General features: G+C 27.1%; 1 protein-coding gene across 1 annotated transcript; it reads left to right on the top strand.

The window, feature by feature from the left end:
• Window positions 1-11,304: 11,304 nt before the first annotated feature.
• On the top strand, window positions 11,305-19,303 carry LOC119606162 (pro-resilin). The gene is made up of 2 exons (XM_037959561.1): window positions 11,305-11,414; window positions 17,936-19,303. Exons 1-2 carry the CDS (start codon window positions 11,409-11,411, stop codon window positions 18,542-18,544), a joined length of 615 nt encoding a protein of 204 aa, XP_037815489.1. The 5' UTR covers window positions 11,305-11,408; the 3' UTR covers window positions 18,545-19,303.
• The last annotated feature ends 1,358 nt before the right edge of the window (window positions 19,304-20,661 follow it).

Genomic DNA, 20,661 nt, shown 5'->3' with positions numbered 1-20,661 from the left:
TCTAGTCTATAGTCTAGTCTATAGTCTAGTCTATAGTCTAGTCTATAGTCTAGTCTATAGTCTAGTCTATAGTCTAGTCTATAGTCTAGTCTATAGTCTAGTCTATAGTCTAGTCTATAGTCTAGTCTATAGTCTAGTCTATAGTCTAGTCTATAGTCTAGTCTATAGTCTAGTCTATAGTCTAGTCTATAGTCTAGTCTATAGTCTAGTCTATAGTCTAGTCTATAGTCTAGTCTATAGTCTAGTCTATAGTCTAGTCTATAGTCTAGTCTATAGTCTGCGTCGTATAGTCTAGTCTAAGTCTAGTATAGTCTAGTCTATAGTCTAGTCTATAGTCTAGTCTATAATCTAGTCTATAGCCCTAGTATATAGTCTAGTAAATAAATAAATGTTTTAACCGTTTGGACTTAACATATTTTTAGTTATTAGGCCCATATTGTTTATATTCCTTTCAATTATTTAAAATTTTTTTTCTAGTTTATTATTTTACTAACCCATTTTTCTTAAATGTATATTTCTCTCACATTGACCAGTTTCTATTATAAAAATATCAAAACTCATTATTTTAAAACTTTAACAATTCGATTTACCTTCTATTAAATGTTTCAATATGAAGGTAACATCAATAACTTCTACAAATTCATTCCAGTTATAAATGAAAATATTTTTACTATTAAAATTTTATTGTATTTATTATTAGCTAACCGACAAACATGGATCCATTCATTTAAAATAAATATTGTGGTTATTGCGGGTAGAAATTAAAAATCATTTAATAACATCAAATATTTTAGAGCATTTTGATTTCAAAGAGATTTTATAATTTAAACGAATTTTAATGTTAACAAACAAATAAATAGGCTACCGTAACAAATTATTTATAAAAAAAAATCTTCAAGAAAAAAAGTTAAAATTCGATTAAAGTTTGTAAAATATTATTGATATCAATTGAAAGTAAAAGTTATGATTGTTGCTAGAAGTTAAAAGATGATTTTTGAACAATAAATTTTGTTTATTTCAGGAAGTATTTTTATTTTATAAAATCTCATGATCTATGATTTGTAATTAAGTTTTTATTGCTTTTATGAAGATTTAATATTTTTTCTCAAAATTAAAATTACTGGACCACACGTAGGTACTTAAACGATTAAAAATAGTATAGTTTCGAAGTATGATACATAAAACTGGAACAAATTACAGTGGACGTCCACTAGTACGAATTATATAGTGTCAGGCCCTTTCGTAATACCGAAAAATTCGTATTATTGAACAACACATTTTGTATGTTTAAATTCAAATAATACACATAAATATTGGATTTATTTATTTTTCTTTTATTTTTCATGAAAACTTACATAACGGAACAAAATATAATAAATGTGTATTATTTTAAATAAATTCTTGTACATAAACAGGCATAAAAGGGACATATTTACGTATATGAATTGTTAATTTGAAAGTATCGTGAGTCCAATAGTTGAAATGAGATATATGTAGGAGGTTTTAAATTTTAATGTTTTTAAAAAGATGTGTACCACAATTTGCAATTTACATATGTGTTCTAAAATGTATTAAAATCTTCAGATTACATAAAACTTTTATTAGAAACTTGAGTGGAATATACCACAATTCTTTAATTTATAATTTTCTCTTAAAAATTAGAATAGTTATCCTTAAACCCATTGTTTGGATGTGGAGTCACACTACTTTCAAAATTAACAGTTCATACATACATATGTATATAAATATCATTTTACTTATTAAAAAATCCATCATTTATTGTTCTCAGCAGAGTTATTGTCGGGAACTAATAAAATACTTTCCTCATTGGCGTTATCATCCAATTTAATTTCTTCTTCTCTAATAAAATAAATTAATAACACTAAATAATTGTTGATTGTAAATATAAATGCAGTAAATTGTGTGTATAGGATTTTAAAAATACAAAACACTTGTAATAAATACAAAAAAACTTCAAAATTACTGAGCTTAAGAATGATACCGAAATAATAAAATAAAAACATAATAAAAACTTCATTCATACGTAAATAAAACCAAAATTTCCATAAAAAATGCGTTATTCGTACTATCGAACAGAAAAATTTTGACTTTATTCGTACTATAGAGTAGACAATGCAACAATTTTGCCATTCGTATTATTGGATATTCGTAATAAAGAGTATACGTACTATTGGACGTCCACTGTATAATTATAGAACCCTGCATGACTTAATTTGCACAGTGGGTCAGTGAATCCAATGATTTCTTTCCATTTTTTTCTTTTTAGATAAATTTTAAAACCCCAAAACACCTTTTGGTTTATATTCCCATTTATAAATTTCCGCACGACTTAGTGTTGACTTATATTTGAATTTTGTGAGTTATCTTAACAAACAAATGTCATAAATAAATATTTATATTTATGTAATTTTAACTATAGATTCAAATACTTTCAAATTATTGAAAAAAAAAATACATCAAACTTATGACGAATTACTATATGCAATCAATTTGAATTAAATAGTTTTTGGTTGTTAAAATCACATAAAAACATTCAAACAACATTCACCATTATTATAATGAAATATATTGAAAACAATTGCAAAATTTTATATTGATAAATAAAGAAAAAGAACTTTAAACTTTTAATAGTTTTTGGAAATACTTTTTAAAAGTTTAAAACAACAAGGAACAAATTAATTTGGAAATAAAATTTCTACAGAAAAATGTTGTCACCTCATTCTGTCAAGATAGTGACTAGACTATAGACTAGACTGAAGGCTAGACTATATACTAGACTATAGACTAAACTGTAGGTTAGACTGTAGGTTAGACTATAGACTAGAGTATAGACTAGACTATAGGATAGACTATAGGTTAAGACTATAGACTAGACTATAGCTAGACTATAAGCTAGACTATAGGCTAAACTATAGGGTCGACCTATAGGACTAGACTATGGACCTAGACTATAGAATAGACGATAGACTAGACTATAGACTAGACTATAGACTAGACTATAGACTAGACTATAGACTAGACTATAGACTAGACTATAGACTAGACTATAGACTAGACTATAGACTAGAACCTAAGACTAGACTATAGACTAGACTATAGACTAGACTATAGACTAGAACTATAGACTAGACTATAGACTAGACTATAGACTAGACTATAGACTAGACTATAGACTAGACTATAGACTAGACTATAGACTAGACTAGACTACGATAGACTAGACTATAGACTAAACTATAGACTAGACTATAGACTAGACTATAGACTAGACTATAACTAGGACTATAGACTAGACTATAGAATAGACATAGCTACTATAGACTAGACTATAGACTAGACTATAGACTAGACTATAGACTAGACTATAGACTAGACTATAGACTAGACTATAGACTAGACTATAGACTAGACTATAGACTAGACTATAGACTAGACTATAGACTAGACTATAGACTAACTATAGACTAGACTATAGACTAGACTATAGACTAGACTATAGACTAGACTATAGACTAGACTATAGACTAGACTATAGACTAGACTATAGATTAGACTATAGACTAGACTATAGACTAGACTATAGACTAGACTATAGACTAGACTATAGACTAGACTATAGACTAGACTATAGACTAGACTATAGACTAGACTATAGACTAGACTATAGACTAGACTATAGACTAGACTATAGACTAGACTATAGACTAGACTATAAACTAGACTATAGACTAGACTATAGACTAGACTATAAACTAGACTATAGACTAGACTATAGACTAGACTATAGACTAGACTATAGACTAGACTATAGACTAGACTATAGACTAGACTATAGACTAGACTATAGACTAGACTATAGACTAGACTATAGACTAGACTATAGACTAGACTATAGACTAGACTATAGACTAGACTATAGACTAGACTATAGACTAGACTATAGACTAGACTATAGACTAGACTATAGACTAGACTATAGACTAGACTATAGACTAGACTATAGACTAGACTATAGACTAGACTATAGACTAGACTATAGACTAGACTATAGACTAGATAGACCAGACTATAGACTAGACTATAGACTAGACTATAGACTAGACTATAGACTAGACTATAGACTAGACTATAGACTAGACTATAGACTAGACTATAGACTAGACTATAGACTAGACTATAGACTAGACTATAGACTAGACTATAGACTAGACTATAGACTAGACTATAGACTAGACTATAGACTAGACTATAGACTAGACTATAGACTAGACTATAGACTAGACTATAGACTAGACTATAGACTAGACTATAGACTAGACTATAGACTAGACTATAGACTAGACTATAGACTAGACTATAGACTAGACTATAGACTAGACTATAGACTAGACTATAGACTAGACTATAGACTAGACTATAGACTAGACTATAGACTAGACTAGACTATAGACTAGACTAGGCTATAGACTAGACTGTAGACTAGGCTATAGTACAGACTATAGACTAGACTATATCTATTCTATAGGCTATAGAATAGACAAAAACGAAAATCTTGCTGTTTAAGTTTGGTAGTACGAGGGTTAATACAAAGTTACTACGTAACTTTTATTAAACTTTTAAAGATTATTATACAGTCTAATGTCTAATTTGACAATTAATTATCAATAGAATGTAATAATTAACTGCATACAAAAATCATAATTAAATAAAATTTAAAAGTTCTAGTTATTCAATTAAAAAGATTCCATTAAATTTTACTACTTTATAATAACAAATGCTCTCAAATAATTTAAAATAATTATACAATTTTTATTAACAAAATATTTAAATTTTATGCTTAAAAAGTTTGACATTTATAAATACTTGTCAAATTGTGTTATTGTATTTTTAATGTGCTGTTTTAATTTCAAACCAAAGAAGCTCATAAGCAATAATTTAAAATTTAACAAAATTTTAATCAGATTAAATAAATTTGAACAAATCATCATATGAATTATGGCAGAATTATAATTAATTCTAAAAACTATTTGATTTGAATTGATTTCTTTTGATTGTGGAATATTTAGTAGCTTTTTTAAGTAGTGCTACTGTTGTTTTTAAACAAATAAATTAAAATGTATTCATTAAAATATTTGTTAGCATATTAAAAATATTTAATTTATTCTAGTGGTAATTGTAAAACATTAAAGTATAAATCAATTAAGCAGCATAAAATAGCGTTATGAAATAATTTTTTGTTAATTAAAGCAATTTATTATAATAATGTCATAAATTTAGGATAATTTGAGTTGCAAAAAGTACAAGATTCTAAATAATATGATAAGGTGTCAACTAAAAACGACTTCTAGGTAAGCTAATTAGAAGCAGTTGGTGGTCTGGGAGGAAGCTAATACATTAACGAATGCAGACTAAGCTTTGCAGAAGATATTAATAAATAAACTTTTTAACAATTGAATAAAATGTTAAAGAAACAAATTTAAAAAGGAGGGAAGGGATTAATTAATCACAAACATATTTTTTAAGTTATTAATTAATTGCAAAAAAAAAGCTGAAAGAAATTAATCACATTTCTGTGTGCAGCATATTTCTGATGGTCATTTATCATTGTTTAAAGCTTGAAGTTCCGCAAAAATCAAATAAAAATAAACTTCAATTAATTTGGGACTTAAACTTAAAAACTAAATTTTCTAGCAAAAACATATTTTTCCAAAAACATAAATTAAAACATTTATGTCAAGACATTTTTTTAGTGAAAATTTTCTATCAAAACATTTTTTCTATAAAAATTTCTATCAAAACATTTTTTCTATAAAAATTTCTGTCAAGATATTTTTTCAGAAAAAAATTTTGTCAAAACATTTTTGCTGCTAGATATATTTTAGAAAAAAATTTCTGTCAAAATATAATTTTTTTGAAAAAATATCTGTCAAGATATTTTTTTAGAAAAAAAATTTTGTCAAAATATTTTTTTAAAAAAAGTTTCTGTCAAAATATATTTTTAGGAAAAAATTTTCTGTCAAGATTTTTTCTTAGAAAAAATTTTTTTTTTGAAAAATTTTCTGTCAAGATTTTTTTAGAAACAATTTTTGTCAAGATATTTTTTTTAGAAAAACAATCTGGACAGAAAATTTTCTATTGAAAAACTACGTGGGCAGAAATTGATCTATAGTCAAGACTATAGACTAATCTATAGTCAAGACCATAGACTGCTCTAAAAGCTATCTGAAAAGAATCAAGACTATAGATTGATCTATAGCCAAGACTATAGATTGATCTATAGCCAAGGCTATAGATTGATCTATAGCCAAGACTATAGATTGATCTATAGCCAAGACTATAGATTGATCTATAGCCAAGACTATAGACTGATCTATAGTCAAGACTATAGACTGATCTATAGTCAAGACTATTATAGACTGATCTATAGTCAAAACTATAGACTGATCTATAGTCAGATCAGATCAGTCTATAATCTTGACTATAGATCAGTCTATAATTTTGACTATAGATCAGTCTATAGTCTTGACTATAGATCAGTCTATAGTTTAGACTATAGATCAGTCTATAGTCTTGACTATAGATCAGTCTATAGCCTTGACTATAGATCAGTCTATAGCCTTGACTATAGATCTGTCTATAGTCTTGACTATAGATCAGTCTATAGTCTTGACTATAGATCAGTCAGTCTTGATCATAGATCAGTCTATAGTCTTGATTATAGATCAGTCTATAGTCTTGACTATAGATCAGTCTATAGTCTTGACTATAGATCAGTCTATAGTTTAGACTATAGATCAGTCTATAGTCTTGACTATAGATCAGTCTATAGTATTGACTATAGATCAATCTATAATCTTGACTATAGATCAGTCTATAATCTTGACTATAGATCAGTCAGTCTTGATCATAGATCAGTCTATAGTCTTGAATATAGATCAGTCTATAGTCTTGACTATAGATCAGTCTATAGACTATAGATGAGTCTATAGTCAGTCTATAGGCTTGACTATAGATAAGTCTATAGTCTCGACTATAGATTAGTCTATAGTCTCGACTATAGATTAGTCTATAGTCTCGACTATAGATTAGTCTATAGTCTCGACTATAGATTAGTCTATAGTCCTGACTATAGATCAGTCTATAGTCTTGATTATAGATCAGTCTATAGTCTTGACTATAGATCAGTCTATAGTCTTGACTATAGATCAGTCTATAGGCTTGACTACAGATGAGTCTATAGTCTTTACAGATGAGTCTATAGTCTTGACTACAGATGAGTCTATAGTCTTGACTATAGATCAGTCTATAGTCTTGACTATAGATCAGTCTATAGGCTTGACTACAGATGAGCCTATAGTCTTTACAGATGAGTCTATAGTCTTGACTACAGATGAGTCTATAGTCTTGACTATAGATCAGTCGATACGTCTTGACTATAAATCAGTCTATAGTCTTGACTATAGTTCAGTCTAGAGTCTTGACTATAGTCTTGTTTATAGACTATAATCATCTTGATTATAGATCATAGTCTTGATTATAGATCACTATATTGTCTTGACTATAGATCACTCTTGAGTCTTGACTATAGATCAATTTCTGCCCAAATAGTTTTTCTATAGAAACATTTCTGTCAAAATAGTTTTTCTATAGAAAAATTTCTGTCAAGGTAGTTTTATATAGAAAAATTTTTGTCAAGACACTTTCCCTGTAGTTTTTCTGTAGAAAAATTTCTGTCAAGAAATTTTTTCTATAACTTTTAAAATCTTTTGATAAATTTTGTATTTTACGTTGTCTTTCACAAATTATTTAAATTTTATAAAATCGTAAAAAAGTTAAATGTTTAACAAAAACACAGTTAAATTTTATTAAAAAACATTAAAGAAAACAAAAGATTTAAGACACGAACTTTACATTTATTATATTTTGTTGGCGTGAAGAGAAAAAACAAACAAAAAAAAACACATTATGATAATTTAAACAAATTCCTTAAAATCCTTTTAATAAAAAAACTATTTTAAAAGCCCTTTTTCTCAAAAAAAAAAAAAAAAAACAAAATGCAAATAAACCGCTTGATTTTGGTTGTTTAAAATTTAACAAATGAATGAAGATGCTTGCCACAATAGAGCATGTTAGAAGCCACAGAAAATAAAAACTACAACAATAACAACCAAAGTAATTTATCGTAAAAAAAACAACAATCTCACAACGAAAAAACCTAACTTCAAGAGCAATTTAAAGTTGAAAATTTGTATTTGTGTGAATTTTACGTCATCGTTTGTACTAAACATCTCCGGTAAATTGCAAAAAGAGAAGAAGATGCCATGACAACTACTACGCCAATCACTAAAAGTGTGAATGGATGTAGAAAAACAATTTTTTTGTTTCTTTCAAAACAAAAATGTTTGTGAACCAATTCCGCTCCTCAAGCGAGAAGCAGCAGAGTTTTTTTGTTTCTTCTTAAATGTTTTAGAGAAGAGTTTAAAATGAAATCAACTCAAGTGGCGATGATTAATTTCATTAAACAACAAAATATTTGTATGTGTAAAGATACTGAAGAACTCTTGGTTTTGCAGCTTTTTTTTTGAAAGGTACAAAGAAAAAAATTACAAAAAAACTAAAGAGTTGATTATAATATTATGCACACTGGGGGTATTGTAATTGTTTTGTTGTTTGTGAAGTGTAATGTAATGTTTAACAACAATAGTAACAAGTAAATAAAACAATGGGTCGAGAGACATAATGATAAGGAAAGAAAATTATATGACAATTTGTTTTCTTCTAAATAAAGACTATCTTGACAGAAATTTTTCATAGAAAAACTGTGTTGACAGAAATTTTTCTATAAATAAACTGTGTTAACAGAAATTTTTCTATAGAAGAACTGTCTTGACAGAAAGTTTTTCACTGAAATCAGTCTATAGTCTTGACTATAGATCAGTCTATAGACTTCACTAGCTACAGATCAATCTAACTATAGATCAGTCTGTAGTCTTGACTATAGATCAGTCTATAGTCTGGACTATAGATCAGTCTATAGTTTGGATTATAGATCAGTCTTTAGTCTGGCCTATAGATCAGTCTATAGTCTGGCCTATAGATCAGTCTATAGTCTGGCCTATAGATCAGTCTATAGTCTGGCCTATAGATCAGTCTATAGTCTGGCCTATAGATCAGTCTATAGTCTGGCCTATAGATCAGTCTATAGTCTGGCCTATAGATCAGTCTATAGTCTCGACTATAGATCAGTCTATAGTCTTGACTATAGATCAGTCCATAGTCTTGACTATAGATCAGTCTATAGTTTTGACTATAGATCAGTCTATAGTCTTGACTATAGATCAGTCTATAATCTTGACTATAGATCAGTCTATAGTCTTAACTATAGATCGGTCTATAGTCTTGACTATAGATCAGTCTAAAATCTTGACTATAGATCGGTCTATAGTCTTGACTATCGATCAGTCTAAAGTCTTGACTGCAGATCAGTCTATAGTCTTGACTATAGATCAGTCTATAGTCTTGACTATAGATCAGTCTATAGTCTCGACTATAGATCAGTCTATAGTCTGGACTATAGATGAGTCTTTAGTGTGTACTATAGATGAGTCTTTAGTGTGTACTATAGATGAGTCTATAGTGTGTACTATAGTCTAGACTATAGATCAACCTATAGTCTGGGCTATAGATCAGTCAATAATCTGGACTATAGACCTGTCAATAATCTGGACTATAGATCGGTCAATAGTCTGGACTATAGATCTGTCTTTAGTCTGGACTATAGATCTGTCTTTAGTCTGGATTACAGATCAGTCTATAGTCTGGACTACAGATCACTCTATAGTCTGGACTATAGATCATTCTATAGGTTGGACTAAGATCAATCTTTGGTCTGGACTAAGATCAATCTATAGTCTGGACTATTGATTAGTTTATAGCCTGGACTGCAGATCAGTCTATAGTCTGGACTACAGATCTGTCTGACAACAAATCAGTCTATAGTCTGGGCCATAGATCATTCTATAGTCTGGACTAAGATCAGTCTATTATCTGGACTACAGATCAGTCTATAGTCTTGACTATAGATCATTCTATAGTCTTGACTAAGATTAGTCTGTAGTCTTGACTATAGATCAGTCTCTAGTTAGGACTATAGAACTGATTATAGTCTTGACTATACATCACTTTATAGTCGTAAGCATAGATCAGTTTATTGTGTTGATTAATTCGTATAAAAGTTTATTGCTTAATACAAATTTTTTAGTAAAGTTTTTTTTTTAACGTTTATCTAATAGTGTCGATCAAGTATAAAATATGTGTGAAATTTCTATGAATTTTTAATTTTTCAATGATAATTTTAACACTCCCCCTTTAGAGCCGGTCTTCAGCATGTAATAACTATATAAATGATAATTTTTCGAATGGGACAACTTGTAATGAAATAGTGATGGAATGTTTATTAAATTAAAATTCCAGTTTAGTCAGCTTAATGTAAAGAAAATTGAAAAGACCCATAGTGCTTAGACGGTAGTAAAGGAATTTAATGTTTATACACATGTTTTATGTTACAGTGATGTTTAAATTACTCCCTCAGTGCTCATTTTGATTTGGATTTTTTTTTTGTTGGTTTTTTTGTTACAAAAATCTTTGTAGTGTTTTGTTGTTAAACAGATTGGGTTTCTTAATGAAAGTAAAAATTTTGTGTTTATAAGAAGAAAAAAAAAAAACAATAAAAAAGAATACAACTAATGCTCATTTAAGAAGAAGTAAAAAAAATCAAAAGTATATTGAGATTTTTTGTTTTGGAGTTTGATGGAGTAAATCTTTAGTTTAACGTTGCTGTTGATGCATTTGTTTTTAATAGGGTTTTTTTTGACGTTAGTTTGTTAGTATGTTTAGGAGGTTTGTTTGAAGATACTTTTGCTATAGTTTGGTTTTTAATAGATTCTTGTATTTATTTGTGGCTGCTGCTGTTGTTTGTTGTTGTTCAAGGGAAGAGAAGGTTTGCAGTTTTAATAATGATTCTCTTTTTTTTTCTCGGTAACTAACTCTATTTTGAATTTGGCGCGCTTATTTTGTTTGACGGTTTCATCTTATTAATGCTTAGTGGCTGCGTGGTGTTTTGCTTTTATTGTTGTTGTTGTTTTTTTCTTAGAGCATTTTTCTATAGTTTGCTCTTGTGATGTTTAAGTTTAATGTTTTTGGGGGTATTTTTGTTGATGTGTTGTGTTTTTGTTTTTAGTGTTTGACGTTCAAATATAAATACTGGCCTACAAAATTGTTACAGTATCAAATCCCATTCAACCATCTTCACAAGAAGAACAATTTAGTATTTGTATTTAGTTAAATACAGTGTGATCCTTTTAACATTAAATATTGAATATACAACAATGAAGGTATTAAATTAAAGTTTATAAAACATAATTTATATAAAAAGGACATTTAAGCTAAGAAACTAAAGTAATTGCAGAAAAAGTGTTTGGTGTAAAAAAAGTGTTAAAATTATAAACAAATTAAGGATTTGTTATAAAGAAAAGTATTGTTTTAAAATTGGTGACTCTAAATGAGACATTGTACAGTTTAAAATTGTTTGAAAAGTTTTAAATGTTTATAATCTAAAGTAAATCTTTGCAATCTTTCACAAATTATCAAAAAATTTCTTTAAAATCTTTTAAACTCATTAAAATCTCTTGAAAACATTAAAAGTGTTAACAAAATCTCTTTAATCTTTGAAATCGTGTTTGTTTCTTAAGTCTTTTAATTGTTTAGAATTTGTAAAGTCTGTGTCTTAAGTCTTTAGTATGTGAAAATTTTAAATTCTTTTAATTTATAAAAAATTTCTTTAAAACTTTATACAAAATTCAAGTATAAACAATATGTTGCAAAAGCTTTCATAAGGCAAGTTCGTTTCTTAAATCTTTTGTTTAGTTCTAAAACACAAAGTTTGTGTCTTAAGTCTTTTACATAAGAAAATATCAAATTCATTTAAATTTCAAAAAAAATTCTTAAAAATACTAATAAAACTTTAAAATTTATCAAAAAAAATCAAGTGTTAATAAAATCTTTAAAGAGCTTTCACACATGATGCTTGTTTCCTCAGTCTTTTGTTTTAAAAACATGACAATTTCAGCAAAATTTTGAAATTTTTCCTAAAACACAAGTAAATATCTAATATTTTCCGAAAATACTAGTGAAAACATAAAAGCTTTCTCGAATCATGTTTGTTTCTTCAGTCTTTCAAATTCTTAGTTCGTGTCTTAAGTCCTTTGTTTGGGAAATAAAAAAAAAAATCATCTTAAATTTTCATAATTTATCGTAGAATCAGTAAATCAATGGCTAACATATAAAAATTGTTTAGAAAACATTCGATTTTACTATACAAACGCCTTAAAATTAAAAATCTAAAGAAAAGCTTTTAAAGCTCTTTTATATTCCGTTACTATTAGGAAACTCTCAACAGGTTTACATCACAAAACTTAAGTTTAAAAGCAAAACTATGCAATTCATTAAAAAAATGGTTCCAATTTTCAAAGAAAGCTTTGAAAGCTTAAGAAAATATACAATAGCTCCTTCAAATCGCTTTACAAAGTTACCGCCTAAAAATTTTATGTTGAATCTTAAAAAATTAATACAATTTTAAAAAGTTCAATAAACTGTTGAAATCTATAAAGAAAACACTTAAAAGCTCTTTCTTCCAAAAGCTTAAAAGAGTGAGTCTTAAGCTATAACTGTAACTATACAATTAACAATAAAAAACTATAAGATTTATTCAAAAAATCTTGTACAATTTAAAGCAGAAAAAAATTTCACTTGACTACTTAGCTTTAAGTTACTAGGAACAACTTTTAAGACAGCTTTTTGCTTCAGTCTTTTAATGCTTTTTGAACAAAAACATTTGGAAATCCTATGTTTTTCATTAATTTGTTTAACATTTTAGAATCTTTAGAAAAGCTTTGAAAAAAGCTCTTCAAAAGCTTAAATTAGCTTTAAAAGCTCTCAAAAATTATTTTTAAGTTTTCAAATTTACAGAATCTACCTTTTTTCAAAATATTTATTTAAGCTCTTCAAATGGTTTGCATTACATACTATATTTTCGTCGTAACGCTTTTACTTGTATAAATGTAGAAAAGTTAAAACTTCTAACAAATCCCTTGAAATTTCTAAAAATCTAAAAAAACTTTAAAATTTCTCCTCAAAATACTGAAATTACTTAGAATCCTAATAAACTTTACATAAAATAAAAAACAGCTCAAAAGCTTTTTTGAAAATAAAAAAGCTGTCTTGAAAATAAAAAAAGCTCAAAAGCTGTTTTAAAAATAAAAATCTTAAAAGCTCTTTTGAAAATAAAAAAGCTCAAAAGCTCTTTTGCAAGTTAAAAAGTTATTAAAAAGCAGCCAAAATCTTACATCACTATACAAATTTTAAAAATTCTCTTAATAGTGCTTAGATCCCAACAATTAGCTTAAAAGCTTTAAAAACCCGAGATAATGAACTCCAAAAGTTATGTTATAGTTTTGTAAAGAAGTAATTGTTACTAAAAAATATTTAAATTATAAAAAATCTAAAAAAATAACTCACCACTTATTTTAATTCCACTTGATTTTTATACATTTCCTGTAAAGAAACATAAATTTGAAAAAATAGTTAATTAAAATTTATTTAATAAAATATTTCAATAACTCTTAACCCAATGACTACCAGTCTTAAGTATAATTTTAAAAAAATTAACATAATTTTTTAAACATAAAAGAAAAGTAAGAAAAAAATGCCTAAACTCAGCACACAAAGTCAAGTTCATAAAAAATTCCTGCAGTAAAAAAAAAAAAAATAATGCAGATTTACGTATTTAAATGTTTATGTAAAACTTGTAATTAAAGAAAAAAAAAAACAACAAACTTGTCAACTAAACAAAAATTTTGAAATTTTTTTTTGTGTCTCAAATTAATTTATAAAATTTATGCAGATTTTTTATTCAAAATTGTTTTATTGATTAACATAAGTGTTAATCGTTATATATTAACGTAATAAATAAATAAAAATGTTTATAATTTAAAACAAAACTATAAACATTTGGTTAAACACTAATTTAAATGAAAATTAACAAATGAACAAAAAAACAAATTTTATAATAAGAAATGTTAAATGTTTAGAGGCGGCAGAAATCAATTGATAAGGGGTGTGCTTGTGTTAAATTTGTTACAAAAATTAGATGGATGTGTGTTTAAAAATAAAGTAAAAATATTGCAGAAAATGATTTATAGCTGAAATTAAACTAAATGGGAACGAACAATAACCCAATTTTACATTTTCCAAATAAATCAAACATTTTTGATTAAATCCAAGAGAAAGCTTTTGCATTTTTTAGTATTTTATTTAGTTTGTATCACGTGTTTGTCTTAAAAGTTAGAAAGTTTTCCAAAGAATAGTTGTTTTGTTAAAAAGTTTTAATAAGCTTTTTATACAAAAGCTTGAAAAATCTTTTTATAGAAAAGCTTTAAATTGTTTTAATAAAAAAGCTTCAAAAAAACATAGAAAATAGTGTTAAAAAGTTTTTTGTAGAAAAGCTTTAAAAAGCTTTTTTGGTAGAAAAGCTTTAAAAAGCTTTTTGGTAGAAAAGCTTTTTGGTAGAAAAAGCTTTTATAAAAAACTTAAAAAAAAAGATTTTAAAGAGAGCTTTAAAGCTCTAATTTTTGTTGAAATACTTTAAAAAGCATTTTTATAGAAAAGCTTGAAGCTTTGCTTCTTAAAACCTTTTAAAACTGAAAATGCTGTTTATAAAAAAGCTTCTAAAAATTTAAAAACTTTCTATAGAAAAAGTTTTTTATATAGAAAAGCTTCTTAAACGCTTTTAATAGAATAGCTTGAAAAAGTCACTTTAATTATTAGAAGCTTCTTAAAAGATTTTTCTTTTTATAGAAAAGCTTCTTAAGAGATTTTAATAGAAAAGCTTCTAAAAAGCTTGAAAAGTTCACTTTTATAAGAAGCTCTTTATAGCTTTTTATAGAAAAGCTTCTTTAAAGTTTTTTATAGAAAAGCTTCTAAAAAGCTTTAATAGAAAAGCTACTAAAAAGCTGTTTATAGAAAAGCTTCTAAAAAGCTTTAATAGAAAAGCTACTAAAAAGCTGTTTATAGAAAAGCTTCTAAAAAGCTGTTTATAGAAGAGCTTCTAAAAAGCTTTTTATAGAAAAGCTTCTAAAACGCTTTTTATAGAAAAGCTTCTTAAAAGCTTTTTATGGAAAAGCTTCTAAAAGCTTTTTATGGAAAAGCTTCTAAAAACTTGAAAAAATCACAAACCAGTAAAATCAAACCCATTTCAAGAATGAAGCAACAAACTAAGTTTAAGAAAGCTTTTAATCGATTTGAAAGTAATCTTAACATTTGGCTTTATTGAGACATTTTGAACATGCTTCTCATCGCTTCTATTTTGACATTTAGTTTAAAAATACCTAAGTCCCGACCACCCCAGTCGATTACCCTTTGCAACCTCACCCTTTTCCTTAATTAAACTACAAACTAATTACAAACTAAAACCAATTTTTAATAATAGAATTTTGAAAAAAAAAAAAACTACAAAGTCTGCACTAAAAAATAATCAACATTCATTTCTGTCATATATTTCATTCTTTAAAAGACCCGCAAAAAAACTGAACAAACTTATGAAAAATTGTGTCATTAAATATCTATGGTGTGCTAACAGATTGTGACAACTTTATCATAATCATAATTTTTTAAAGATTTTTTTTTTTGTGTCTCTATATTTCTTTACAACATGAATAATTTAGTTATCTAGCTTAAAAGTAGAAAAAAATATGCAAAAATCTATACACACAAAAAAACAAGTGCCACACACACAATCTGTTAGTATTTTCCTGCCTCTCTATTTACACAACCAACATAGTTACAAACAATATGTAGCATGCCACATTTAACATCTTAGATTTCAAAAGCAAAAAAAAATAACAAAAATCTTTTCAATTTTTTAGTCTTAAGTCTTTATTTTCAATGATAGACATCTTGCATATTTTATTATGTAAAATAAATTTTATTAGAGTAAATGTATTCTTCAGTCTGTCCGTCTTTCTACCTGTGTGATAATTTTAAACATTGAAATGTTAATGTCATTCTTTTTTTTCTCAGTTTATGAGTAGACATTTAGATTATGAAACAAATTCATTACAATCATGTTAAAGTCTTTTGCTATTTAGACGTGCATAAATTGTCTAAAGAAAAGATATCAATTAAAATAAAGTTTAGATTTGTTTAAAAGATAAGAATTTAAGATTTGGTAACAATAACTTTAGAAAAAGGGACAAAAATTCAAAATAAGGCAAATGATATTATAGATATGGAAGTAGATATTTGATACTAAGAAAGCTTTATTATAGAAAGCTTTTACAAAGAAGTTTTTAAAAATATAACATGATCATTTTTAAATATTCTTCAAATAGAAAACTTTTTAAAAATATATTTTATATATAATATATAAAGCTTTTTTATAATAGAGCTTTTTTATAGAAAAGTTTTAAGTGAAATGCAGATTTAGTTAGCTCTCTCATTAAAAGCTTTTCAGTCAGAAAACTTTTTAATAAAAACTTTTAATTTGAAACATTTTTCATAAAAAAGATTTTCAGAAAGCTTTTCGATAAAGAGCATTTCCAGACAGTTATTTTTCTAATAAAAGCATGTTAGTAAGAAAACTTATACATAAAGATCATTTGATTAAAAAACTTTTCCATATGAATATGAATCCATTTCATAAATAACATTTTAATAAGAAAGCTTTTTTTACAAATTTGAATAAACATTATTTTCTCATCGCGACTTTTCCACAAAAAGCTTTTTAACAAAAAAAAGTTTATTATAAAAGCTTTTTAATAAATTACTCTTTAATATGAAAGATTTACCACAAAAATCACTTTTTAATACAAAAGCTTTTTAATATTAAATGTTCTGCACTTTAAGTTCATTGGTCAAAAAGCTTTTACTGAAAAAGTTTAAAAAATAATGTTTTCTTATAAGAAGTTTTCAATACAACATTTTCATAAAAGGATCTCTTGTAAGAAGCTTTTACATAAAGCGTTTTTAATACAAAACTTCTTAATGAAAACACTTTAAGAAAAGCTTTTTGTTTGAAAAACTTTTTCATGAAAACCTTTTTCATACAAAGCTTTTTCATAATAAGGTTTTTTTTGCAAAAATTTGTTATCATAAAAACTTTTTGAAATGAAAGCTCTTTTAAAAAAATAAAAAGCTTTTTCATAAAAAGCATTTTAGTCAGAAAGCTTTTATGTAAAGTATCTTTAATAAAACAAATTTTTCAATAAAAACTTTTTATAAACATTTTTAAAAAGCTTTTTGTTAAGAAAACTTTTTCATACACACCTTTTTAGTAAAGAAAGCTTTTTCACACTAGGAAATCTTTTTCAAAATAAACTTTTTATAGGAAAGCTTTTCCATAAAAAGTTTTTTTAACAAAAATAATTTTTCATAAAAAGCTTTTTATAAAAACTTTTTACAATGAAAGTTTTGAGTTAAAAAAGCTTTTTAGTAAGAATGCTTTTTCGTGAAATGTTTTATAACAAAAAATCCTTTTTATTAACAGCTTTTAAGAAGAAAGCTTTTCCATTTAAAGCTTTTAAGATGAAAGCTTTCTCATTAAAAGCTTTTAAAATGAAAGCTTCTTCATAATAAGAAAGCTCTTCCAAAAAAAATATTTTCTAATAAATTATTTTCAAAAACACATAAAAAACATTAAGAGCTTTTTAAAGAAAAGCTTTTTAATTAAAAATCAATTTACATTTTTGAAACAATTTTTATCAATAAAGCAGTAAAAGTATTTCACATAATACTAATTTATCACACAGCTTTCAAACAAACTAAACTAATTCCCCTCTTCCCCTTCTCCCTCTCTTTTCAGTGCTTTACAACAATCGCTGTCTTGGCTTGCCTTTCCTTCGTCTCAGCCGAACCACCAGTACCACAAAACAATTACTTGCCCCCCAATCAGCAACAGCAACCCAATAGCAATTATCTACCACCCTCAAACTCCTATCAGGCACCTTCCAACAACTATTTACCTCCCAATCGTGGTGGTGCTGCTGGCGGCCCACAAGCTCCCTCCAACAGTTATGGTGCTCCCGCTGTAACCGGTGCCATTTTCCCTAAACAAGGTGGCGGTGCTGGTGGTTATGGTGGTGGTAATCAAAATGGTTATGGCGCTGAAGAAAACTACGGACCCGCCAAATACGAATTCAAATATGATGTTCAAGACTACGAATCTGGTAATGATTTCGGTCATATGGAATCTCGTGATGGTGACTTGGCTGTTGGCCGTTATTATGTGCTCTTGCCCGATGGTCGCAAACAAATTGTCGACTATGAAGCTGATCAAAACGGTTATCGTCCCACCATTCGTTATGAACAAGTTAATGGCGGTCAAGGTGCTGGACGTGGTGGCTACAACAATGGCGGTGGTTATGATAGCAACGCACAACAACAACAAGGCAAATTTGGTGGTTATCAATAAGGCTTTAGAAAGAATTTCTTTAATTTAGGCTTAAAACAAAACAGAGATTTTATTCTTTCACAATTAGTCGTTATGAATTTTGTAATAATTTAGTTTTAAAAATCACTCATCACAAGTTAGTAGGAGAAGAAGAAAAAGCTTTGAAGCTTTTCTTGAAGAAAACTTTTCTTTTCATTTATGCATACATATTATACTTCTACCTCTATCCAGAACTTTTAAAACTTTCTTCTCACTTGAATACAACAAAACAAAGCCTTAGCCTTAAGCATAACCTACCAATCAACCATATTTCCATCATAACCATCAAACTTGCCATAAAGCTTTTCTTGTTTAGAAATTTCTCTGTTCATTGGATAACAAGAAAAGCTTTTTTGTTGTGTTTTTCGTTTTAGTTCGTTTATATTTTGTATATTTGTTTGTTTAATTATGTTAATAATTTTTTTATATAAATATGAATATTTTTTTGTGCTATCATCACCGTTAAGTGCTTTCATTGTTCTCTTTAATGTATATTTCAAACTCTATTGTAAATCACACATAAATACAACATACAATACATACAACATACCATTTTAATTAAACATTTAAATCTATATATTGCTATAGACAAATGTATATTTTATTAAATACTCATTATAATGTAATATATATTTTTTTAATACAATATAAAAAATCATAAAAATCATTATATAAAAAAAATCATGTAAAAAAAGAATTTATATTATTAATAAAATAAAATGCATTTTTGTATAAAACAAAGTAAATTTTTTCGAAAAGTGTTTTTCTTTAAATTTAAAATCTACTTCAAAATTAAACAAAAAGCTTTTATAAAATAGACTATAGTCTGGACTATAGAATAGACTATAGTCCGGACTATAGTCTGGGCTATAGAATAGACTATAGTTTGGACTATAGAATAGACTATAGTTTGGAATATAGAATAGACTATAGAATTGACTATAGAATATACTATAGTCTAGACTAGAGAATAGACTATAGTCAGGACTATAGAATAGACTATAGTGTGGACTATAGAATAGACTATAGTCTGGACTATAGAATAGACTATAGTCTGGACTATAGAATAGACTATAGTCTGAACTATAGAATAGACTATAGTCAGGACTATAGAATAGACTATAGTGTGGACTATAGAATAGACTATAGTCTGGACTATAGAATATACTATAGTCTAGACTAGAGAATAGACTATAGTCAGGACTATAGAATAGACTATAGTGTGGACTATAGAATAGACTATAGTCTGGACTATAGAATAGACTATAGTCTGGACTATAGAATAGACTATAGTCTGAACTATAGAATAGACTATAGTCAGGACTATAGAATAGACTATAGTGTGGACTATAGAATAGACTATAGTCTGGACTATAGAATAGACTATAGTCTGGACTATAGAATAGACTATAGTCTGGACTATAGAATAGACTATAGTCTGGACTATAGAATAGACTATAGTCTGGACTATAGAATAGACTATAGTCTGGACTATAGAATATACTATAGTCTAGACTAGAGAATAGACTATAGTCAGGACTATAGAATAGACTATAGTGTGGACTATAGAATAGACTATAGTCTGGACTATAGAATAGACTATAGTCTGGACTATAGAATAGACTATAGTCTGAACTATAGAATAGACTCAAGTCAGGACTATAGAAAAGACTATAGTGTGGACTATAGAATAGACTATAGTCTGGACTATAGAATAGACTATAGTCTGGACTATAGAATAGACTATAGTCTGAACTATAGAATAGACTATAGTCAGGACTATAGAATAGACTATAGTCTGGACTATAGAATAGACTATAGTCTGGACTATAGAATAGACTATAGTGTGGACTATAGAATAGACTATAGTCTGGACTATAGAATAGATTATAGTCTGGACTATAGAATAGACTATAGTCTGGACTATAGAATAGACTATAGTCTGAACTATAGAATAGACTATAGTCAGGACTATAGAATAGACTATAGTGTGGACTATAGAATAGACTATAGTCTGGACTATAGAATAGACTATAGTCTGGACTATAGAATAGACTATAGTCTGGACTATAGAATAGACTATAGTCTGGACTATAGAA

Source organism: Lucilia sericata, unplaced genomic scaffold (genome assembly GCF_015586225.1).
Source record: "Lucilia sericata isolate MDLA Ls3-8-SP2 unplaced genomic scaffold, ASM1558622v1 Contig000555F_arrow, whole genome shotgun sequence".
In the NCBI taxonomy this organism is placed as follows: Eukaryota; Metazoa; Arthropoda; class Insecta; order Diptera; family Calliphoridae; genus Lucilia; species Lucilia sericata.
This window is presented reverse-complemented; position numbering and strand designations above follow the sequence as displayed.